The following is a 24,957-nucleotide window of genomic DNA, read 5'->3' on the forward strand; positions in this document are numbered from 1 at the left end:
ATGATGAGTGTGCTGGCACTCCAAGGGCCAGTGTGTGGTTTGCTGTGCTTTCTTTCCCTGCCTCTGCCATGTGACCATGGACACATATGTCAAAATAAACCCGCTGTCAGCCTGGGTCCCTGAAAGCCTGAATGAGGCACAAACTTTGTTGTTTCAGGAGCACTTGTTACTGCAGCATCACCTAGCCTGGCTTGACTGATACCAGGTGTCTGTTCCTTATGAAGACAGATAGCATGACTTCACTTCTGAACTCTTAAGGCATTGATTACAGAAATTGCAAATGCTGAAGACCCCAGTAGCCAGGCTGGTACTATAAATGAATAGAGGCCCCTGGCTGGTACAAAGGGTTTGCACTTGGCTGGTAACTGAAAGGTTGGTGGTTTGAACCCACCCAGCAGCACCGTGGAAGGAAAAGTCTTGGCAATCTGCTTCTGTAAAGATTACAGCCAAGAGAACCCCAAGGAGCAGTTCTACTCTGTAACACATGGAGTGACCATGAGTCGGAATTGACTCTACGGCACGAGACAAAAAAGGGGAAAGGGCGTGTACAGGGTGGTAAATGAAAGGCTTCGCCCTCCTTCCACAAGGAGGACTGTGAGTTTGCTACTGAGCCCAACTAATTGTTATTACAAGGAAGTGTGGGCCTGTGCCACAGTACCAGGCTTCTTAATTTCTTAAGAAAACACAAACATCTGTAATTTTTAATATAAAGTCACTCTTTCTTAAATGATGGCTTGGATTTTCTTTATGTCACTGTATGAACTAGAAAAAACGCATCTACAGGTCATATCCAGACTGCAGGGCACTGGGGGTGATTGCTGACTTATTGGCCTGGCCAAGAACTTGGTACTTATTGATATACTGCCTGATTTGTTGGGAGTAACAACAACAGCAACAATAATAATACCTAAAATGTTCTGAGACTTACCAGGTTCAGGCTCTGTGAAAAATGCTTCTCTTGCATCTTCTTGTTGAACCCTCACAACAGCCTTATAAGGGAATGGAATTATGATTCCCATTTTAAGATGATAATTTATTGAGGCATCACTCCAACTCAGCTGTAAGATCTGGGAAGACTTTGACTACTATTTCCTGATGTCCCTCACACAGTGCATTTATTTCTCATTTATCATTAGCTGCCGCCTGCCCCTTTATTTTAAATTTGAGAAAACTTAGGTTCAAAGGCATGAACTGATGTGTCCAAGGCCTCATAGAAAGGCACAGGTGTAAGCAAAAGCCAGCCTCTTGGCTGGAAATTTGAAAAAAGAAAGTTAACATCCCCTTTACCCTGTTCCAGTGGTTGAAGGCAACCCAACCTTCTGAAGATTTATTCCTTCAAATACTGGTGCTTCCCTCTCTCCACTGCCTCCCACCCTCTCCACCAGGCAGGTTGTAGGGGTTGAGTCCTTGTTATGGATTGAATTGTGTCCCCCCAAAATGTGTGTAACTTGGCTAGGCCATGATTCCCCGTTTTTGTGTGGCTGTCCTCCATTTTGTAATCTGATGTAATTGTCGGGTGTGTTGAAAATCCTAAGCTCTATAATGTTAATGGGGGAGTCTTGGTGGTGCAATCCTTAAGAGCTGGGCTGCTAACCAAAAGATCAGCAGTCTGAATCTACCAGTTCTCCTTGAAAACGCTGCGGGGCAGTTTAACTCTGTTCTATAGGGTTGCTATGAGTTGGAATTGACTCTATGGTAATGGATTTATAATGTTAATGAGGCAGGATTAGGGGCAATTATTTTAATGATGCAGGATACAATCTACAGGATTAGGTTGTATCTTGAGTCAATCTATCTTCAGATATAAAAGAGAGAATGGAGCAGAGAGGAGAGGGACCTCATTATCACCAAGCAAGAAGAGCCAGGAGGGGAGCTCATCCTTTGGACCCCAAGCTCCCTGTGCTGAAAAGCTCCTAGACCCGGGGAATACTGATGACAAGGACCTTCCCCCAGAGCAGACAGAGAGAGAAAGCCTTTGCCTGGAACTGGTACCCTGAATTTGGACTTCTAGCTTCCTAAACTGTGAGAGAAAATAAATTTCTGTTTGTTAAAGCCATCTACTTGTGGTGTTTCTGTTATAGCAGCACTAGATAACTAAGACAGTCTTTATGCTTTCCAGTGCTCATCTTCCTTCTGCCCTCTGTGCTCTTGGATTCCTTCCTCCTCACCAGTTCCTGCTTAGGCTGCAAACGGGAACAGTAGCAAACAATAAAACTGGTCAAGAAAACAGAACACAGATGCACCTGGAAAAGTCTCAGGAACGCACAGGTCCCAGCAGAGGAAACTGGGGAGGATGTGGGCACTGTGCTGAGGTGCGGAGCTGGGCACCACCGGTGCTGGGTAACGGCTGCCTCAGCACCTCAGAATACAGAAGTGAGAGCCCAGGCCCACAAGGTCCATCGGAGATTGTGAACTGGTGCTTGCAGACCCAGTTTTTCCTTTTTAAATTTGACTGTCCTTAGGTAGGGCGTAGGAGCCTTGGTGGCACAAACAGTTAAGCACTTGGCCACTAACTGAAAGGTTGATGGTTCAAACCCACTCAGAGGCTCTGTGGGAGGAAGACCAGGGCATGGGAAGAGCTCAGGCCCAGAGAGTCAGGGCATGTCCAAGGCCATGAAGCCCATCAGTCCCGCTCACACTTGGTCTGGAGGTTCATAGTTGATTGACTCTCCTCACATCTCTGAACCTCAAGAGAATGGCCTCCTGTCAGCCTCAGAACAGCAGAATGGCTGGGCTGGGAGGAGACTCCAGTCATCTCGGTCAGTCCCTGGAGCAACTGTGACACAGGTGGCTGGAGTTGTCCACAGGACATTGGCCAAGAGCCATTGCAATGACCAGGCAGATGGCCAGTGTCCCAGGAATAGAAGAGGTGACAGCTAGAAGATGATACCAAAGGACCCACATTTCAGACACACAATGAGCCTACTGGCCCTCTTCAGTATCACTTCCTCCCCTACCCCACACTCTGAATAACACCCACAACCCCATGTCAAGCTCCTTTGATTTTTTTTTTTTTTGGTGAAAATATGCACACGAAAACATTCACCAACACAACTTTCACATTTGCAATTCAATGACTTTGATTACATTTTTCATGTTGTGCCACCGTTATTGCTATCCTCACCCAAAACATTCCACCATGAACTCTGCTCCCATAACAAAAACTCCCCCTCTCCTCCTCCCTCCATCACTCCTGGAAACCATCAATAATCTTTGGTTTCCATATATTTGCTTATTTCATATAAGTGAGATCATACAGTATTTGTCCTTTCCTGATTGACTTTCTTCACTCAGCATAAGATTTCAACATTCATCGACATTGTGGCATGCAGCAGAACTTCCTTCTCTTTATGGCTGTATGATATATTATTGTGTGTATATACCACACCTGAAAACCCTGGTGGCACAGTGGTTAAATGCTATGTCTGCTAAGCAAAAGGTTAGCGGTTCGAATCCACCAGGCACTCCTTGGAAATTCTACGGGGCAGTTCTACTCTGTCCCATAGGGTCGCTATGAGTCAGAATCAACTTGACGGCAACAATGGGTTTGGTTTTGGGTTTTTTTGTACCACATTTTGTTTATCTGTTCATCTGTGAATGGCCATTTTGGTTGTTTCCACCTTTTGGCTATTGTGAAAAGTGCTGCAATGGACATTGGCTTACAGGTTTCTGTTTGCATTCCTGCCTTCACTTCTTCACCTGGGATTGGGATTGGTGAATCATATGGTACTTATATGTTCAACTTTTTGAGGAAGTGCCAGACTGTTTTCCACAGTGGTTGCACCATTTTACATTCCCACGAGCAATGAATGAGGGTTCCCGTTTCTCTGCAACCTCGCCAATGCTTGTTAATTTTCCATTTTTTCGATCATTGCCATTTTAATTGGAGTGAGGCGATATCGCATTGTGGTTCTGATTTGCATTTCCCTAATGGCTAATGATGTTGAGCACCTTTTCATGTGCTTGTTGCCTACTTGAATATCCTCTTTGGTAAACTGTCTGCTCAAGTCCTTTGCCCATTTTTGAATTGGGTTGTTTGTCTTTTTGTAGTTAATCTTTGCATTCATTTGACCGTATTGGTCTAGAAAACATTGTTGGAGTTTCAGAAGAGATAAAGTGCAAGGTATCTTGAGCTGGCCCTGGAGGGGGCTGTGTTTTCAATTTCCCTGCCTTGACTCCAGACTTTTCCAGGGAAGCACCTAGGATTGTGTAGATGGTGCCGGACACCTGGGTACCTGGCTGAGAATAGCTCCTGCTCTGCTGGTTCAGTCAAACTGAGCAGCCTGGTGACCAGGTATACCAGTTTAGAGAAAGGGTGCCTTTTTCCAGTTGGCCCACCCAGAGGGGGTACTTTTACCACAGAGCTAGCTCTGGCTCGATTTGACACAGACCTCAGAAAAAGACTCCTCCTCCAGGGGGGCAGCGGTGGCCTCCTGGACCCTGCCCCCCTGCCCACCTGCTCTCCCTGTGACCGGAAGCCGTTTCCCCCCTCTCTGCTTTTGCGTGGCTTCCTGAGCTAGACAGTTGGTAAAAATGCACATGTGAAGATGTCTTAATATTAAATATAATTAGATATTATACCACATGCAGGGCTGTATGATTAGTGAAATATATGATCATTAGTTATTAGATTAATGTGTCTACTTGTGTAACTGAAAGCCATTTGCAAGCCGAAATGAAATAGCTCAATTTGCTGTAATTGACTGATCTCCCAGAGAGAGAGTCGTACGTTTGCTTATGTACAAGGCGATTTCTTCAGATGTCGCCCCAGATGCAAGAAAAAGAGCAGTCTTTCTGCACCCCAAGCCGCAGGGCTGGTTCTGCCACCAACTAGCTGAGGGGCAGCGGCCAGGTCATCCACAGATATATCTGGGGGTTTCCGCTGAATTGAGGTCCCCACGTTGGGTCTCAGGTTTTCTTCTTGCTGAGGGGTTACCTTGGCCTAACTTCTCCAAGTGCCTGCCCCCAAGGGAACACTGGCGTCCTGCTGGTCAAAGACAAATTGAGCTGCCTGGTAGACACTTTCCCCTCTCCCCTGCCCCATTTTTCTTCCTGTTTGTGTGTATATTGGTTTCCAGGACAACCGAGCTGCAACTAATAAAAACGATTGCAAAGCACTCTGCAAATAGCAGATACAACTGGAATACTTATTATTGTGGTTATGGTCTAATAATAACCAGATGCTAACGAGGGCGGAGCGAGATTAAATTAAAAATAGGCAAGCTGTTAGGCAGGCAGAATTGGTTTACAGAGAGCATGGCAGCTACCCAGCCTCCCTTGTCCCTGATCAGCAGGAACTCCCTGGCCACAGGTGAGGCTAGGCTTCATTCTCCAACAGGAAAGGAGGCAGATGAGCATTAGCGAGGAAGGTGGCCGGGGGCGTGCTGACAGCCCGTCTCAGGGGGAGCCCTCTGCCTCCTCTGGTAAAAAAGGGAGGAACAACACCTGGGACACGAACGATTCCTTCCCCTGGGTAAAACTCCATCTTTCACAAATTCCTCCACATTTAATTTTAATCCTCACAACATCCTTTTCAATAAGTGGTGAGGCAGCATTCACCCCATTTGACAGATGAGAGAATCGAGGCAGAGAAAAGTCTAACTATAGGGCCGTGAGTAAATTGCTTTCCTCCCTGGATTCCAGTTCCTTCAGGGGGAAGACGGTGTGTTCCCACTTCTGATTTTTATCATCAGAGTCTGAATAGCTACTGCCCTAATTCCTCTTCTAAAGATGTTTTCCCCTTTGTAGAGTGTTTAGTAATCAGCGCCTTGAAAAACAGCCTTAAGAGACTTTAAATGGAGGTTTCACTTGCCATTTTATGTATGAATCATGCAATCAATCAAATTAACAAGTATTTATTGAATATCTAATAGGAGCTGAGTGTACTACTGCAAGAGAACAGAAAGCAGAAGTTTAGGATGTGGCCCCTGGCCACAGGAAGCTTCTGACTGAGTGTAGAAGACAAGTCCTATGCAAAATCAGAGCTTCATAGTGGTGCGAAGGAGGAGGTGCCAACTGCCATGTGCAAGGCAAGATGAGGGCCTTCCACACCCTGAAGTCTCTTCAAGGGAGAGAGAAATCATTGCAGGTAGAAGAGGTCAGAAAAGGTTTCTGGGAAAGCCAGGGCAGGTGGGAGGCTGGGAAGGACCTGGACAAAATTTCCCTGAGAAGGACACTTCAGATTTGTGCAGCTGACTATCTCTCTTCCTTGCCACAGCTTCCCCACAGCACTTAGCACCATCTGACACCCTTAAAATTATATTCACTGATCTTGATTTTCTCCCCAACTGCAACATAAGCTCCGCGACACCAGAGATTTGGGCCTATTTGCTTCTCTGCTGTATCCTCAGAGCCTAGCATGCGGTAGGTGCTCAGTAAGTGGTTGTTGAATAATTGAGTGAATGGAATTTCCCCAGTGTCTTTCTTTCCATTCCCACTATCTGGCCTTCATCGTCTCTTGCCTGGACAACTGCAGAATCTCCTAAGAGGTCTCTCTCTCCAGAGATCCTGGATCATCCACTTGCCAATGGTTTATACTCTTATTTGTTTCTCCATGTTCTGTCCCTTAAGTTTATTCCAAGCTCCTTGAGAGCAAGACTTAGTCTTTTCATTCAAGTAACATTTGCTAAGCACTTCCTACATGTCAGAGACTGAAGTACCAAAAGTCCCAAATGAGTTAGAAGAGCCACTGCCTTCAAAACAATCAAGTTCAGTAACGGGGAAGATAAAGTTTAAAAGACAACAGCATCACAGTGATAGAGACCGTGTAAGCACATGGGGTGCAGATAAAGACATCACAGAGAAATGGCACCCGAATGCAGGTGTGAAGGGTAAATAAGGATTAGCAAAAGCAGGGGACAGAGTGACCCAGGCTGAGACACCACCACAGGCAGAGACCATCATGGGCTGAACCCAACAGGGGAATGGCAAGGCATCCTGAGTGCCTGGAACTTAATTTAAAGACTAAAGGGGTGGTGTGCAGAGGTGAGAGACGAGCCTGAAGAGGTAGATGGGTCCACCAGATTATGCAGAACTCACTGGGTTTAGCAAACAGGAGGCCAGTTTTGACTGTTATTCCATTTCAGAGGAATTTCTTGAGCAGGATCCAGTTTGCATTGACTTTGAAAGGTGAAAGCGAGGACGCGAAGTGATTTGGCTGTGGGAGGGAGAAAAGAGAGCAAGTAAAGGATAGAGGAGGGACGCTGGGTCAAGACAAGGTTTTTACGGTTTCTTGTTTGGATAGGAAAATATCGAACTCTTTGTATTGCTGAAGCAGAAGAATTGGAGCAAGGGACCAAAATATGACTGACACATATTTGTATCTTCCTAGCTTAGCTTCACTGCCTAACAGTGATGCTGACATCTACTTTCCCCATTCCCTACTTCATTACACCCTTTTCCTTGACCTGTAAAGGAAATGAATGTCCCAGATCCCATATTCATTTCACATTTAAAGCCCTTGTCCTGCCTACCTAGATGACTATGCCTGCCTAGGTCAGGGAGTCCCTGGGTGGTACTTTGCACGACTGAGTGCTAACTGAAAGGTTGGCAGTTTGAGTTCACCCAGAGGGTCTCAGAAGAAAGGCCTGACAATCTACTTCTGAAAAATCACCCATTGAAAACACTATGGAGCACCGTTCTACTCTGCTACACATGGGGTCACTATGAGTTGGAATCAACTAGATGGCAACTGGTTTTGTTTTTTGAGGGGGGGCCTACGAAAGGGGAGAACAGGTTCAAATCCTTCTCTCTGACTGTGATTTGTTTCAGTACTAGGGTCTTAAGAATAAGCAGAGAGATAAATCCAGACAACTGATTCCTCAGGCTGTATTTGTAGACTAACTCTATCAGTGGAGATGTTGTTAGCTACAAGTAACAGAGAACTCCATTACCTGTTTTTCAGGAAGCAAAACTTTTCCCAGAAGCACCCCATCATTAGCATTTGCTGTTTCTGCCAGCATCCTCTTTTTTGGAAGCATTTTTTGTGACCCATGGGAGTCCCTGGGTGGTACAAACAGCTAATGTGCTCAGCTGCTAACTGAAAAATTGCCAGGTAGAGTCTACCCTGAGGTACCTCAGAAGAAAGGCCTGGGGATCTACTTCCGAAAAATAAAAAATTAGAAGTCCTTTTTTTTTTTTTTTATGGAGCATAGTTTTACTCTGACACACACGGTGTCACCATGAGTTGGGGTTGGCTCAGCCGCAACTGGCTTCGTTTTGGTTTGTGAACAATGGGTTGCAAGTGCTGTATTGACCTCTTGTGTCTCAGAATCTGAATTAGCCTCAGGCTGTGTGTGTCTGTATGTATGTGCATGCACGTGAGCCCTGTCTATTTCCCGAAGGGATTTCAGGTGGGAAGTCAGAAATCAATGGCTCAGGTGCCCCAGTACTTCCATAGGACAACTTCCACCCCCACTGCTGTCGCCTCCTCTCCACCTCCCCAAGTTCCAAACCACCATTGAAATTCAGCCCACATCACACGTCTTCCAGGTATGACCTTGGACTTCTCCAGACTGCTCTCTAGATCAGGCCCTGCTTGTGCTACCCTGTTCCCCATTCAGGCAGATAACATGCTTGACTCATCTCTCTCAGACTGGAAAGGTCTGGCTTCTCCCAAGGCCCCTCTAGAGATGGTCATTGGTAAAATATTACATTTCTCTAAGGACTTCTCCACATGCAAAGTAAATAGGCAGAGTTGAGATGTCAAAGACAAACACAAAAACCCTTTAATATAACAGATACTGATTATAAAGTAAATTGAAAGCAAGATATGATAGACTTGAGCCACAAGTGAGGACTTTTCACCAAGCAGGCCCAGCAAACACCTCCATGCCAAACTAAAACCCAGTTGCTGCCGAGTCATTTCCAACTCGTGGCAACCCCGTGAGTGTCAGAGTAGAACTGTGCTCCATATGGTTTTTTTTTCTTCCTCTAAATTTTATTTATTTTGTTGTGTTAAGAATATACACAGCAAAACATACACTAATTCAACAATTTATACATGTACAATTTAGTGACATTGATTATATTCTTCACCCTCCCTGCAACCAGTCTCACCCTCTTTTCTGAGTTGTTCCTCCTTCATTAACATAAGTCACTGCCCACTAAGTTTCCTATCTAAACTTTCCAGTTCTTGTTGTCAATTTGGTCCCATATAGATAGCTCTTAAAAGAGCATAAGGCTCAAGAAAGACTTTTTTTACTAGTTAAGCCAAACTATTGTTTAATTTTAAGATGATTTCAGGGGATAATTTTGGTTTAAGGTTTAAAGACTATCTAAGGGCAATTAAGGGCAATTATTTCATCTCCCTCCATAGCTCCAGAAAGTCTGGAGTCCATGATATTTGAAATTCTGTTCTACATTTCCCCCCTTTTGATCAGGATTCTTATATGGAATCTTCCATAAAAATGTTCAGTAATGGCAGCTGGGTGCCATCCAGTTCTTCTGGTCTCATGGGAGAGGAGGTAGTTATTCTTGAAGGCAATCATTCCCACCTTCCATATCCTCCTCTTATTCTTGACTCCCCTTCTTCCTCTGTAGCTCCAGGTGAACAGAGGCCAATTAATTGTTGAGCCTTGGATGGATGCTTGCAAGCTTTTAAGACTCCAGGCACACTAAACACGTTATTAGACCAATTAACTGGGATGTTCCATGAAACCATGACCCTATACCTCCAAACCAAGAAACCAAATCCCATGAAGTGTTTGGTTGTACATAAGCAGCCTCAACACCTACTCTTTTTTTTTTTTTTTTTTGGTCCTTGTTGTAAATATATCTATCACACAACTTTTGCCAATTCAACTTTTTACAGTTTTTACAACTTATTGACAGCAATTACAGTAATCAGCTGTGCAGCCCTGCCCTTAATCAATGCAATTTTTCATTCATGGTTAATCCCCCTTTTCCCTATCCCTCCTGCCCCTATTCAATCTGTATGCTAACCAAATAATCCCAGAAGCTGAACTATATGAAGAAGAATGGGGCATCAGGATTGGAGGAAGACTCATTAACAACCTGTGTTATGTAGATGACACAACCTTGCTTGCTGAAAGTGAAGAGAACTTGAGGCACTTACTGATGAAGATCAAAGACCACAGCCTTCAGTATGGATTACACTTCAACATAAAAGAAAACAAAAATCCTCACAACTGGACCAATAAGCAACATCATGATAAATGGGGAGAAGATTGAAGTTGTCAAGCATTTCATTTTACTTGGATCCACAATCAACACCCATGGAAGCAGCAGTCAAGAAATCAAAAGACGCATTGCATTGGGCAAATCTGCTGCAAAAAGACCTCTTTAAAGTGTTGGAAAGCAAAGATGTCACCTTGAAGACTAAGGTGCAAATGACCCAAGCCACTGTGTTTTCATTGCCCCCTATCCATGTGAAAGCTGGACGATGAGTAAGGAAGACTGAAGAAGAATTGACGCCTTTGAATTGTGGTGTTGGAGAAGAATATTGAATACACTATAGACTGCCAAAAGAATGAACAAATTTGTCTTGGAAGAAGTACAACCAGAATGCTCCTTAGAAGCAAGGGTGGCGAGATTATGTCTCACATACTTTGGACATGTTGTCAGGAGGGATCAGTCCCTGGAGAAGGCCATCATGCTTGGTAAACCAGAGGGTCAATGAAAAAGAGGAAGACTGTCAATGAGACAGACTGACACAGTGGCTGCAACAATGGGCTTAAGCATAACAACGATTGTGAGGATGGTGCAGGACTGGGCGGTGTTCAGTTCTGTTGTGCATAGGGTTGCTGTGAGTCGGAGGTGACTTGATGGCACCTAACAACAACAACCTACCCCTAGTAACCACTAATAAATTTTGGTCTCTGTACATTTGTGTTTTCTTGTCTGTTTATATAAGTGAGGTCATACAATATTTGTCCTTTTGTGATTGGCTTATTTTGTTAGCATAATGTCTTCAAGCTCCATCCATAATGTAGCAGGTATCAAGACTTCATTTCTCCTGCTAGCTGAGTAGTATTCCACTGTATGTATGTACCACATTTTGTTTATCTATGCATTTGCTGATGGACATTTTTGTTGTTTCCACCTTTTGGCTGTTGTGAATAGTGCTTCAGTGAACACTGGTGAACAAGTCTCTTTTTGACTCTCTGCTTTCAAGTCTGTTGGATATATACCTAGGAGTGGAATCACTGGGTCATATGGTAGTGCTACTTTAGTTTTTTGAGGAACTGCCACTCTCTTTTCCACAACAGCTGTATCATTTTGCATTCCCACCAGCGGTGGATAAGGCTTCCAATTTCCCCACAGGCTCACCAACATTCGTTACTTTCTGTTTTTTTTTTTTTTTAACTTAGTCATCCTTTGTTGCTGTTGTTGTTTGGTGCCATCTAGTTGATTCCAACTCACAGTGACCCTTTGTACAACAGGATGAAACACTGCCTGGTCCTGAGACCATTGTTGGAGTCACTGTGTCAATCCATCTTGTTAAGAGTCTTTCTCTTTTTTGCTGACCCTCTACCTTACCAAGCATGATGTCCTTCTCCAGCGACTGGGCCCTCCTGATAACATGTCCAAAATATGTACGATGAAGTCTCACCATCTTCCCTTCCGAAGAGCACTCGGAAGTTGTACTTCTTTCAAAACAGATTTGTTCATTCTTCTGGCAGTCTATGGTATATTCGATACATTTCACCAACACCATAATTCAAAGGCATCAATTCTTTTTCAGTCTTCCTTATTCATTGTTCAGCTTTTGCATGCATATGAAGTGACTGAAAACATAATGGCTTGGGGCAGGCACACCTTAGTCCTCAAAGTGACATCTTTGCTTTTTAACCCTTTAAAGAGGTCTTTTGCAGCAGATTTGCCCAATGCAATGCATTATTTGATTTCTTGACTGCTGCGTGGGCGTTGATTGTGAATCCAAGTAAAATGAAATTTGTGATAACTTCAATATTTTGTCCATTTTATCTTACTGGTCTAGTTGTGAGGATTTTTGTTTTCTTTTTTTAAGAATCAACATTATTGTAGTATTATCTATTTCTCCCTTCAAGTCTATCAGTGTTTACTTTATATATTCAGGTTCCCAGATGTTGGGTGCATATATATTTATGATTGTTAAATCTTCTTGATTAATTGACCCTTTTATCATTATATAATGCATCTCTATCTCTTCTGACAGATTTTGTCTAAAAGTCTACTTCCTCTGATATTGAGATTACCACCCCAGCTGTTGCTCCATAGGGTTTTATTTAAATGGCTGACTTTTTAGAAGTAAACCACCAGGCCTTTCTTCAAGTTGCCTTAAAGTGGACTTGAATCTTCAACCTTTTGTTTAACAGCTGAGCACATTAATTGTTTGCCTCACCTAGGGACTCCCTAAGTTAAACCACCAGGCATAGTTGCCAGGAATTCAAGGAAGGTCTCCTTCTTTCCTGGTGAAGTCCACCCCAAGCCTGGGCTCAATGCTTGCCATTATGGAAGGGAGGCCTTCCAGTGTTAACCATACCCAACATGTGATGGAATTTCATACTCTTCTGAAAATACACATTCACCAGCTCAAGTGATTAGTATAACAACCTATGAGGTAGGTGAGACAAGTATTCCCATCTTCACTTTATTAATGGAATAGTTGCAGCCTGGGAAGCTCAAGTGAATCATGCAAACACACACTTCAAATTTATAATAGTAACTATCCTATATCAGGTACTTTCCATGTAACAAGCATGGTGCCAAGACTTCATGGGTATTATTTGTGTGGGTTGTGTGCTGTCAAGTCAATTCTGACTTACAGTGACCCCAAATGACAGAGTAGAACTGCCCATAGGGTTTCCTAGGCTGTAATTTTTACAGGAGCAGATCGCCAGGTCTTTTCTTCTGTGGAGTGGCTGCTGGGTTTGAACTGCTGGCCTTTCAGTTAGCAGCTGAATGTTGAACCATCGCACCACCAGGGCTCCTTCTTCATGTGTATACCATCACTTGGTCCCCATACTAACAAGGATATTAGTATCTCCATTTCACAGATGAGGAAAATGAGGAAACTAAGGCATAGAATGTTCAAGTAACTAACTCAAGGTCAGGTAGCTAGAAGTGGTGAAAGTGGGATTCAAACCCAAATAACATGACCAGAGGTGCTCCACTCTACCAGTGCAGTAGTAAAGGCAGTCTAGGATCCAGGATTCCTGAATCCCCATTGAGTATCGTTTACAACATTCTCTCCTGGCACCAGACCCATTTTGGTGTTTGCTACAACACTAAGGTGACCCTGTCTGGTCCTCAAAGAACTAGGTGAGACCAACATCCCAGTCAAATTGGCCCTGTTCTGCAAAGATGGCCCTTGATCCCTTCCTACCTCGCTCCCACCCCAGCATCACCCTGCCTGCCTTGCCTGCCTAGAGCCATTGTGTATTCCGTACTCGTCCTGCCCACAAACTCCCCTTGACATCGACAAGAACAAGGGCAGCATACCCGATAAAGACCTGCAGTGCGGCACCCTCAGCAAAGGGAGGTCTGGGTCACTAGGAGGGTGCCGGGAAGCTAGGGCTGGGTCCAGGTGGATCCCAGCAGTCCCTAGTCTCACCCTGAGCCTTAAAAACTTCAATTGCTATGTGATTTCTTATAGTTTTTTCATTTTGCCAGAGATAAAGAGTATACCCATTCATACACATATAGACATGTTAGCCACGGCAACTAAGAAAGCCATTCACATTGCAGCACTGAAATGAACAGAGCTGAACAATAAGCTAAAACATGCCTAGAGCAAGTTGAGCAATAAACAGGTTTTTAATTTTTTCCCCTTCCATCTCTTGAGTATCTGTCTCTGATGGATGGTGTGACAGAGGAAGGCAGCTCCATAAATTCTGAATTCAGAATACTAAATCAGTGAGTGGCAGAGGGTGCTGGGAGCCGGATCCCTTCTTCCTGGAGTGGCTGTTTTATGGGACCCTGTGACTCAGGTCTGCTCCTCCCAAGGTCCAGTCCCTGGTGCAACCCATGAACAGGCAGGGGCTCCACATGCTTCACAGTAGCCCATGAAGGCAGCATGTGAATCCTTAAAGCTGGGAGATCGGGGCCTAGAAAGGCCAGGGATCTTGTTCAAGGTCACATAGGGGTACAAAGATAGATCACTTTGAGGCAACAGTGAGGGTCTTTGAGTCGCAGTCCAGTCCTGGAAGTAGGTGTTGCTTCTCCATTCTGCATATAAGGAAAATGAGCTTCGAGATGGTTATACAGCTTGCACCAAATCTCACAGCTAGTACACGTTGACGGGGGATTGGAACCTCATTTGATTTGCATCCAGAATTCACATCCTTTCCACTAGAATGGTGCTCCCCAAACTTTTTAACATTGTGGCACATTAACAAAATAATATTTGTGCTGCATACTGGAGTAGACTGGAAGGGATTTGGGAACATCTTTTGGAAGTCCTGGTGGCGTAGTGGTTAAGAGCTATGACTGCTAACCAAAAGGTCGACAGTTCGAATCTACCAGGTGCTCCTTGGAAACCCTATGGGGCAGTTTTACTCTGTCCTACAGGGTCACTAGGAGTTGGGATCGACTCGATGGCAACAGGTTTGGTTTTTTGTTTTTGTTTTATATGGACCTTGGAGTCCCTGGGTGGTGTGAACAGTTAATGCACTTGGCTGCTAATCAAAAGGTTGGAGGTTGGAGTCCACCCGGGGGTGCCACGGGAGAAAGACCTGGTGATCTACTTCCAATATATCAGCCATTGAACAGTTCTACTCTGACACACATAGAGTAACCAGGAGTCAGAACTGACTTGATAGCAACCAGTATATGGGACTTGAAGGATTATTTTTTTATTACCTTTTCTTTATATTATGTATTTACAATAAAAAAATAAAGTATTAGGGAAGATGCTAAATATGTATTAAAATTTCAGATAATGTATTTTCAAAATTTTAATGAGAAACCTAACCTTGCTGCTATGAACATAATGTTTGCTACCAGGTTTTTGTGTTTGAAATGGCTCCATCCAATTCCTGGTCAATACTGTTTAGTGATAATTTCTTCAAATTCTCAATAACCACCACTGATCAGAAACTTTGTTCACACAATCAAGTAATAAAAAAATTTAACCTTTTTTTAACAATTAAAATTTTACAACTGTTAAAATTTTAAGAATCTAACAGCTTATTCTTCCATTGACATACTGTTGAAATCTCTTGTAATATAACATTTGAATTTCCAATATGATATGAATTTTTGTATATGAAGTGTTTCACATGATGATGAGCCTAATCTGAGGAACACACATGCAGTGTCTGAGCAGTCTCCCAGTGGCTAGCTTGGACCCCCTCTAAAAGGGCTCATCAGCTGCAAATGGAAGGGAGAACCCAATAACTACAAAGCAGAGACTCAGGGATCTGCCTGTTCCTGTACACCCCAGGAACCCAGCCCAGCATCCTCCACACACCTTGGGCTATGCACCATCCTCTGTGGGTGTCTGGGACACAAGTCCTGCCGTAGCTCCACACACCCTGCTGTAGCTCCACTTGGCCCTTGCACTCAATGGCCAACTGGTTGCAGAAGTAGACATCCAGGTAGTAGAGCACCTCCTGGCTGCACTCAGCTCAACCTGGAGGGACAGAGTAGACACTCTGCACAGGTGTCTTAGAGTCAGGGTTCTCTAGAGAAACAGAACAAGTGATACATATATAGTGAGAGAGATTGATTTAGTTCAAGGACAGGATTGTGGGGGCTGGCAAATACAAAATCCGTAGGTCAAATGGTAGTCTGGAAACTTCTGCAAGTTTGCACCCCAAGATCTGTGGGCTAGGCAATAGAAAAAGTGCCGAGTGAAAACAGAGAGAGAAAGAGTTCTGCCTAAATATCGATTTATAGTCTTGAGGCAGACCACACCCTAAGGAAACTCCCTTTTCAATTTATTGATTACATTACGTTAGATTACATTATGGAACAACAACTAAACTAGTGTTTGGCTAAACTGTTGGAAACCGTAGCCTAGCCAAGTTGATACATAAAATTAACCATTACAACAGTTGCTGTTCATTGTGCTTGCCACAGGTGAGGACCAGAGAATGGTCCTTTGGAATCTGTTCCCTGCAGTCTGCCTCAGAGGAGCCCCATCGGCTGCTAGGAGCCAATGCTGATAGCTCCAGGGGCTCTGGGTATCCCAAAGCCTCCAGGGCTGAAAGCATCACTAGCTCTCCTCTACTTGTAGTCTACCTGTGGCTGGCTACCTGTTGGGAAGCTTTATTCTAGATCATGCTGCTCAACGTAATTATTGAATACAGCGAATACGATTTTGAGATAATAACAGGTTTCTTCTCCCAGTTCTTCCTACATGTTACCTTTCTTTGCCACTTAGGCAGTTTTCCAGGTCCTCTGCCCTCCAGGAAAGATGGATACACTCAAGTACAGCGGCACCATTGCCCAGCTTAGAATTTCAGAACATGCTTCTGAAACTCCTTAGCAGAAACAGGTATGAAAGCAAAGCATCTTGTGAGAGAGGCTTGAGAGCATCCTGTAGCCCTTCGAAGGGCTCAGAAGTTTCAGGTTTTAAAACAAAAAACACAGAGTGGAGAAGAATACAAGGTAAGAGCCATTTTTTTACCCACCCAGACCCCAAGTTCAGAGGTGGGAGGGATCAACCAGCAGGTGAGAAAAGAAATCAGAGGTGGAACTGGCATTTAGATGGTGAGTCCCTGAGATGGACACCAGCAGCACTGCCCTTTGGGACTGAAGGAAAATAGAGTGCTACAGAATGACTGAAACCCTGATTCCAAATCTCAGATAGATGCAGGAAAATCTGAGATGAAGAGAACATTCCCTGCCCCACAGAGGTGCCCCTTGTCCAACATGGCCCCTGGGCAGAAGACTAGCAACGGCTGAGGGCACTTGTCTAGGCAGATCAATCAGCTTCGGGAGCTTGCTCACCCTGACAGGCTGTGGAGAAAGCCCCCAGCATTCCAAAGCTCCCCACGAGGAGGCGTAGATGTGGCCCAGAGGGCATCTGGAGACCAAGAGGCTTTGCATTTGGGACAAAGACAAAGCCAAGAGCATTGGATGTGACAACTGGAAGCCACAGTGGGGACCAAGGTTATATGCTACAGATGCAGCAGGGGCAGAACTCACAGGATGAGGTACACCTCAACAGTTAGGAAGGTGTCCCTCCCTCATTGCAGAAGATGCCCAAGCCCCCAGAAACTTGGATTACTCCATGAAGAGGAGATCAAAACAGAGGTTAAACTGGCCATGTTAAAATGAGAAGTGGCTAGCTCTCTAAATTGCTAAATCTGTGTATTCCACCTCTGCAGGAAAGAGGGCTGAAGAACCAAGGTGAGTTCCATTGTAAGGAAACAGTAAGTTACAGTTTTTCACATCTAAGATGATAACTGTGAATAATTCATACCCATTGCAAATTTATAATTGAATTCGTAACTGTTCACTTTGGAGTATAACCAAGATATATAACAGTCAAATCCTCCACTTATGAAACAAACCATTACTGAATCTCAATGGGAGAAAGAGGCAAGTAATCACTTTATAAAATTATTCTTCACTTCACAAATGCTGTTACCTCTGAAGACCTTTAGTTGGTCAGATACCTTAACGCAGTTAAAATAGTATTCGATTTTGTACAACTCCTTTTTCTGGGCAATCAGTACAGTACCACGATGAAGAAATCTAATTTGTTTTGTGCTAATTTGTTTTAAGCCAAACCTCAGCCTGCAGTGCTCATGCTAGAATTCTGAAGAAGGGAGAAAGAATTGGCATGAGGTGGGCAGCTGGAAAAGGGGCCATGTTGATGCAGAACTCATAGTCAAATAACTCTTTTTTTTTTTTTTTTTTTCTGTAGTCTCTATAGTGCCAAGAACCAGCTGTGGGACCCTCCACGAAGTCCTCTCCTCCCGGCTTCTTCTAGAAGGGCAGATGATCAGACTTGGGTGGCTCTGTAGTTTCTTCTAGCACTACTCTATGACTTTGTGCTCGTGAGTGGGCTTGGGTAACAGACTGGCCCATATGTGTTCTTGTAAATAATATTAGAGTGTTCAAAAGCATGGTCCATACTGTGACCCTGTCTTGGACCATGAGTACTTGCCAAATAGCATCTAATCAAATCCATACTGAGTGCCCACTGTATAGCAGCCTCCAGAGCAGACGCTATAGGGGAAACAAAGGAAAGTCCCATTTCCTGCCCTTGGAAGAGAGGATGCCTCAGAGGAAGCAAGCAGAAGATCAAATAAGACACTGCAAAGCTGAATGACCATGGCTCCAAGGAAGGAGATTGCTGAGCTGGGTCCTGCAGCACAGGCAGAATTTCTAGACAAAAAAGAGGCCATTGTAGGCAAGGGAGCATGGAACCTGGCAACAGTGGGGATCAGGGAATGATGCAGCTGATGGAGAACAACACCTAGTGTGAAAAGCACTGCGGGGAGATACCGTTGCTGGGGGAATATGGTCGCATAAGTAGCTGCTATTGGTGGGCAGCGACAGATGGGGCAAGGGGGCATAGAGTGAGTTGTGGAAACATTTCAATTCCCAAACATATTTAAAGTTGTTGCTCTCTGTTTTCTCCTTCCTCACCCAGCCAAGATGCTGTAAATAACCCCATAGTGCAGCCTGTTGTTGTTAGGTGACATCAAGTCCTGTGACACAGTAGAACTGCCCCATAGGGTTTTTTTTTTTTTTACTCTAATCTTTATGGAAGCAGATCACTAGGCCTTTCTCCCACAGAGCTGCTGGGTGGGTTCAAACCAACAAGCTTCAAGTTAGCAGAGAGCACTTAATTGTTTGTACCGCCAGAGCTCCTAGCACCAAATCCCCCAAATCCTTTTTTTTTACGAAGGAGGAAACTCGTGGCAAGGTCTTAACATTAAGCAAAACTCTTCCACTCCCATAGACAGGGCAACTCCCAATGTTTTGGCTTTGTGTATAATTCATATCTCGCAATTTTCAAAAGAGTATTTGAGAGGGTGGAGCTTAAAATAAAAGTCATAAATAGGGTAAGAATATTAAAACTGAAATATCAAATCAGGAGCCACAGAGAGGTTAGGAGAAATAAGGAAAACTAAATCAAAGTTAATATAGCTTTTGCCACTGAACTACATTTAGCTGTGAGCTTCCTGGAAGCCAAAGAGAAGAAGGAAACTTAATTTATTATATAGCTAACAAAAGTAAATATATTAACTATTCAAAATAGACACACTGTTTCTGAATGCTCAGAATATGTGACAGGATTTTGAGGATGTTATTGAGAGTTTGCCAGAAACTCCCGTTGGTTGCCCCAGTAAGCAGAATACTTAGTGAATTAATTAAAATAATATTTATTAGACACTACTGCTATGTAGATATTTTGCTGAGCACTGAGAGGTATAAGGAGAGATAAGACACAATTCTTGCCTCAGGCTCTTAACTTAATAATGGAGATGCAACTTATAGTCAATTAAGTATTTATGCAACAACAAATGTTAATTTAGTTTTCTGTGTGATGATTTCCATAAGGAAAAAGAAAAAAAACCAAACCATTGCCGAGTTGATTCCAACTCATAGAGACCCTACAGGACAGAGCAGAACTGCCCCATAGGGTTTCCAAGGAGTGCCTGGTGAATTCGAACTGCTGACCTTTTGGTTAGCAGCCATAGCTCTTAGCCACTACTCCACCAGGGATTCCTTCCATAATAAAGGCAGATAAAATAAATTTTTTTTCTCCAAGCTTGAAAGAAAGGCCCAAACAGAGCCTGGATGTATCATTAAAAAAAAAATCCAGAACTCAGTTTATATCTCTTTCTCATGAAAATGTAGACTATGGGTCAGTATAGCAATTTATTTAGTTAAAAGCAACAGAAAACTTGATTAGATCAGCCCTTCTCAAACGTGAATGTGCATCTAAACCACTTGGGGGTTGTTGTTAAAGTGACAGTTCTTCTGCAGCAGATCTGAGGTAGAGCCTCATTTCTAACAAACTGCCCAACCATATCAATGCTGCTAGTCCACAAGCAATGCTTTAAGTAGGGAGGGACCAGAAGAATAAAAACCAGTTGCCGTTGAGTCAACTCCAGCTCATGACAACCCCGGTGTGTCAGAGTAGAACTGTGCTCCAGAGAGCCTTCAATACTGATAATGTAGATAGCCAGGTCTTTCTTCTGAGGAGCCTCTGGGTGGACTCAAACCTCCAAACTTTCAGCTAGAACCCAAGCATGTTAACAGCCTGCACCACCCAGGGACTGAATCAGAAGAATAATGACAATGAGTCAGAATTGATCTGACAGCAGCCAACCCACACACAATGTCGTGTTTATTGTGATCTGGTAATAATGTAAGAGTAATCAAAACAATATGAACACGTGTATTAGAACTATACTCGCAACAAAGGACACCTAAAAAAGGGAAGAAAACTCTTGCCCTCAATAATTTCTCACTTCACCAATCATTTCTTGTTGCATACACTTTATAGCAAGGTAATAGTATCTCCTCTTAGCCTTTGAATCTCGGTGCTGATGAAGAATATCGAATATATGATGGACTGCCAAATGAACAAACAAATCTGTCTTGAAAGAAATACAGCCAGAATTCTCCTTAGAAACACGGATGGCGAAACTACGTCTCACATACTTTGGACATGTTATCAGGAGGGATCAGTCCCTGGAGAAGGACATCATGCTTGGTAAAGTAGAGGGTCAGCAAAAAAGAGAAAGACTCTTAACAAGATGGACTGACACAGTGGCTACAATAGTCTCAAGCATAACAACGATTGTGAAGATGGCACAGGACCGGGCAGTATTTCCTTCTGTTGTACATAGGGTCCCTACAAGTCACAACCGACTTGACAGCACCTAACAACGACTTAGCATGATCCAACCCAGTTGTTTTCTTGACTTTATTTTAGAATGAATCTCTTCTGCATCAGCTAATGCCAGGTTCATTGACTCATCAAAACCCATGATACAACCCTCCATCAGCATGCTCACTTGCTCATAGAGCCACTCCTGAACTGCGATCTATTTTGCAAGTATCTGGAAACCCTAGTGACGAAATGGTTAAGAGCTACAGCTGCTAATCAAGAGGTCGGCAGTTCAAATCCACCAGGCGCTCCTTGGAAACCCTATGAGGCAGTTCTACTCTGCCCTATAGGGTCACTATGAGTCGGAACCAACTCGACGGCAACAGGTTTTGGAAATATCTGAAGGTGAGGTTGATGGGCTGCACCATCACCTGCACTTTTGGCCCTGGCCATGGTATGCCATGGTGGATGCTCACACTCCACATGGCACTTTTTAAAAAATTAACTATTATAATAAAGGCTCTCATTTATATTGGCTTTATGCTGTAAGTTTACTTCAAATGTCTTTGGAACTAAGTAGGGCATAAATAATATATTTAGGAACTGGACAGTTCATATGCTTTCCTTTGCTGGTGTTCCCTTTCTGTCCCTGGCTCCTTTTCTTCAACCATCTGAACATGAATGGAAGTTGGTGCGAATGAGTTTCTGAAGCTCGGTGGACAGAGCCCCTCATGGCCCCTCACAGTCACCCTCAACAGCACATTTAGATGTGAGTGTGATGAGGGTGGACAAGGTGATCTAACACATGGGTGGGGAAGGGGGGCTGCAGGGTGCTAGTGGCAGATCCCGACCTGGGAAGACAGCAGGGTTCAGCAGCAGGCTTGACTCTGTCCCTTCTGGTTGTATAATCTTGAACCAGTAAACCTTTCTGACTTTTAGACTTCTCATCCAAAAAGGCATAGATAATGAGAAATGAGGATTATGGGAAATGAATGAGGCAAAGTACAGAAAAGGCCCTATCCTAGCACCTGGCATTTGGAGGGCACTCAATTTGATGTACTTGCTTCAATTTCTTAAAGGGGTTCTCAATCCATAGATTTGCCCCCAACGTTATGTGGTCTGAAATTCCACTATCGGAATCTCGTTAACTGACTTTTATTTTAAAAAGACAAATACCCCCTTGTTATTTATACCTTAGCCTGGCTTAGACTGTCTTGGAGAACAAGCTGTCAGCAGGATAGCAAAGTGATCATTTTTTCTAGGTAATTTTATTGTTGTAAAATACGTATCACTAAAGTCTTTACTATTTCAACCATTTTTAAGTGTAGGATTCAGTGACGTGAATTACATTCACTAAATTGCGCAACCATCCCCACTTTTTCCAAAAGTTTTTCATCACCCCAAACAGAAATGACTCAGTGCCCCTTAAGCAGTAACTCCCCGTTCTCCTCTCCCCCAAACACCTGGTAACCACTAATAAACCCTGGTCTCTATGCATTTTCCTGTTCTGGGATGATACAGCACTTATCCTTTTGTGCCTGATTTATTTCACTCAGCAGAATGTTTTCAAGGGTCATCCACGTCATATCCAAATTTCATTTCTCTTTATGGCCGAATAACGGCAGCAAGATAATAGTGTGATGAGGGGGAGAGGAGGGTGACTTTTGGAGCAGAGTGTTTTGGGTAGCACAATTCTTTCTGGATGAGAGCCTCGCTGGGGAGCAGGCTGAAGACAAAGGAGAGAGGGCACCTGATGAGAGGCCTCAGTGACAGCTTCGAGATGCTCCCCCACTTCACAGGGCCTGAGAGCAGTGTTTCTGAAAGGTGAGAGTGTGTGCATGACTCCTCCCCCCCCCCGCCCCCCGCCCCATGCAAATGTCAATGCTGGATGTCTGGAGTGGGACCTGAGATTCTGCATTTCTGACAAGCTCCTGACCTTGCTCAGGCTCTAGTCCTTGGACCACACTCCAAGTGGCAGATTTTAGCAGACTTTGGCTCAGATCTCAGTTGAAATTCAGACTCAGGGAATGTGTGGGGGCTCCTGCATGCGGACTCCTCCCCAGCACCTGGAAACTCCTACTTCCCCACACCCTCTGGGGCCAAGTGCTGCCTCCATTCCCAGCCCCAGGCCCATGTGAGTTGTTATCATTTATTGTTTATTCAGAACTTTGCCCAAGTCACTATGCCCAAGCACTTTCCTAAAATAGAGAGCTATTATATTCACTGCTTTCCTTTTATTTCTTCATCTGGCATTTTCTATAGATTAGAAAAAAAGCAATTAAATTTGTCTGGTGTGATTTGCACTACATCAACTCCTGCTATTTACTGCTTGTTAGTCTACCCTTCAACGTTGACAAAGCGCTCTTCTTAATGCAGCACCGTGCCTTGCCTGGGAGGTGACTTTCATTTTAAGTTTCCTGAAAGGGAGATGCATAGGGCTCCATTTACGCAACTAAATGCATCTTTATTTTTAAACATACACGCTCACCAAATGCCAGAATCCAAGGACTCCGGGCCCAGCTCCGTATGTGTGATGCCAAACTTTGGAGTTCCATTTCCCTCATCATTAAAATGGAAGCAATAAATGTATGCCTAAATGTCTCATTGTGGAACGGCCTCCTGGAGAACTCAGTATGGTATTAGGCACGTGATGAATGTTTATGGAAAAAACTCAACTGTTTCTCTGCTATGACACTGCCAGTTGCCTACTGACAGCCATTCACCTTTCTTTTTTACTAAAAAATGCCCAATTTTCTTCAGACTGGTGTGAAGCTAAAACTATACTCCTTCCCATACTCCCTTGTAGCTAGAGGTGGTCATGTGACACAGCACTGGCCAGTTAGAGTTAAGCTTTTTTTGAGAGGGGGGAGGATTTCCAGGAAACCTGTGCCTTCCTCTTACACTCCCTCCTTCCTCCTATCTAAAATACAGACCCGTACACAGAGGAGGCGCAGCTATTTTGCAATAAGCAGCAAAAAGTGCAAGGAGGAAGGCGACATGCTAAAAACAGTAGAGTAGAAAGATGGGGGAAGAATGGCTTCCTGGCGACATTGCTGAGCTTGAACAGAGTCCTGCCTACCTCTCTGCTGGAAATGCTTGTCGCTTTGGAGTGAAACCAGAAGGGAGAGAGTACAGCCTGGTGCTGAACCCGCTATATTCCTAGGTTGGGATCTCCCAGCACCCTGTGCCCCCCCTTTATCTGCTTACGTGCTAGATCACCTTGTCCACCCTCATCACACCGACATCTAAATGTGTTGTTGAGGATGACTGTGAGGGGTCATGAGGGGTTCTGTCCACCAAGCTTCAGAACCTCCTCCACACCAGCTTCTAGTCATGTTCAGACGGTTGAGGAAAAGGAGCTAGGGACAGAAAGAGGACACCAGGAAAGCAAAGTATATGAACTGTCCAGTTCCTAAATATTCTATTTATACCCTACTTATATCCAAAGACAGTGGAAGTAAACTTACAGCATAAAACCAATAGAAATGAGAGCCTTTATTATAATAATTTTTAAAAAGTACCACATGTTTTTTTTTTTTTTTTTACCACATGGAGTGTAGGCTTCCACCGTGGCATACCGTGGCCAGGGCCAAAGGTGCACGTGGTGGTGCAGACCATCAACCTCACCTTCAGATATCTGCAAAGTAGACCCCAACTCAGGAGTGGCTCTACGAGCAAGTGAGTGTGCAGATGGAGGGCTGCATAGTGGGTTTTGATGAGTCAATGAACCTGATAATAGCTGATGCAGAAGAGGTTCATTCTAAAACAAAGTCAAGAAAACAACTGAGTTGGATCATACTAAAAGGAGATAATATTACTCTGCTACAAAGTGTATGCAACAAGAGAAGATCGGTGAAGTGAGAAGTTGTTGAGGGCAAGAACTTGCTTCCCTTTTTTAAGGTGTCCTTTGTTACTAGTTCTAAAACATGTTCATATTGTTTTGATTACTCTTACATTATTACCAGATCACAATAAATATGATATTGTGTGTGTGTGTGTGTGTTGGTTGTCGTCGAGTCGATTCCAGTTCATGGTGACCCCATATGTGCAGAGCAGAACTGTTCCATAGGGTTTTCAAGGCTGTGACCTTTTGGAAGCAGATCGCCAGGCCTGTCTTCTGAGGCACTTCTGGGTGGGTTCGAACCGCCAACCTTTCAGCTAGAAATCAAGCGCGTAACTGTTTGCGCCACACAGGGACTCCTAAATGTGATGGT

General features: G+C 43.9%; 1 protein-coding gene and 1 pseudogene across 1 annotated transcript; one reads left to right on the forward strand and one right to left on the reverse strand.

Moving 5' to 3' along the window:
• Positions 1-20,410: 20,410 nt before the first annotated feature.
• On the reverse strand, positions 20,411-21,171 carry LOC111749643 (small nuclear ribonucleoprotein E-like). The gene is made up of 3 exons (XM_023544184.1): positions 21,117-21,171; positions 20,812-20,953; positions 20,411-20,441 (listed from the first exon to the last, which is right to left on the reverse strand). The coding sequence occupies exons 1-3, from the start codon at positions 21,169-21,171 to the stop codon at positions 20,411-20,413; spliced, it is 228 nt and encodes a 75-aa protein (XP_023399952.1).
• Positions 21,172-22,496: 1,325 nt separating this feature from the next.
• On the forward strand, positions 22,497-24,715 carry LOC111749624 (small nuclear ribonucleoprotein E-like; annotated as a pseudogene).
• The last annotated feature ends 242 nt before the right edge of the window (positions 24,716-24,957 follow it).

The sequence above is a fragment of the Loxodonta africana genome, chromosome 11 (genome assembly GCF_030014295.1).
Source record: "Loxodonta africana isolate mLoxAfr1 chromosome 11, mLoxAfr1.hap2, whole genome shotgun sequence".
Taxonomy (NCBI): domain Eukaryota; kingdom Metazoa; phylum Chordata; class Mammalia; order Proboscidea; family Elephantidae; genus Loxodonta; species Loxodonta africana.

Bases quoted from the DNA above. Each gene is read 5' to 3' on its own strand.
- LOC111749643 (XM_023544184.1), bottom strand. From the start codon at position 21,171: ATGGTGCAGCCCATCAACCTCACCTTCAGATATTTCCAAAACCTGTTG. The intron at 20,954-21,116 runs GTTGGTTCCGAC...AATAGATCGCAG, and splicing joins CCAAAACCTGTTGCCGTCGA to TTCAGGAGTGGCTCTATGAG. The intron at 20,442-20,811 runs GCTAAGTCGTTG...CGAGATTCAAAG, and splicing joins AAACAACTGGGTTGGATCAT to GCTAAGAGGAGATACTATTA.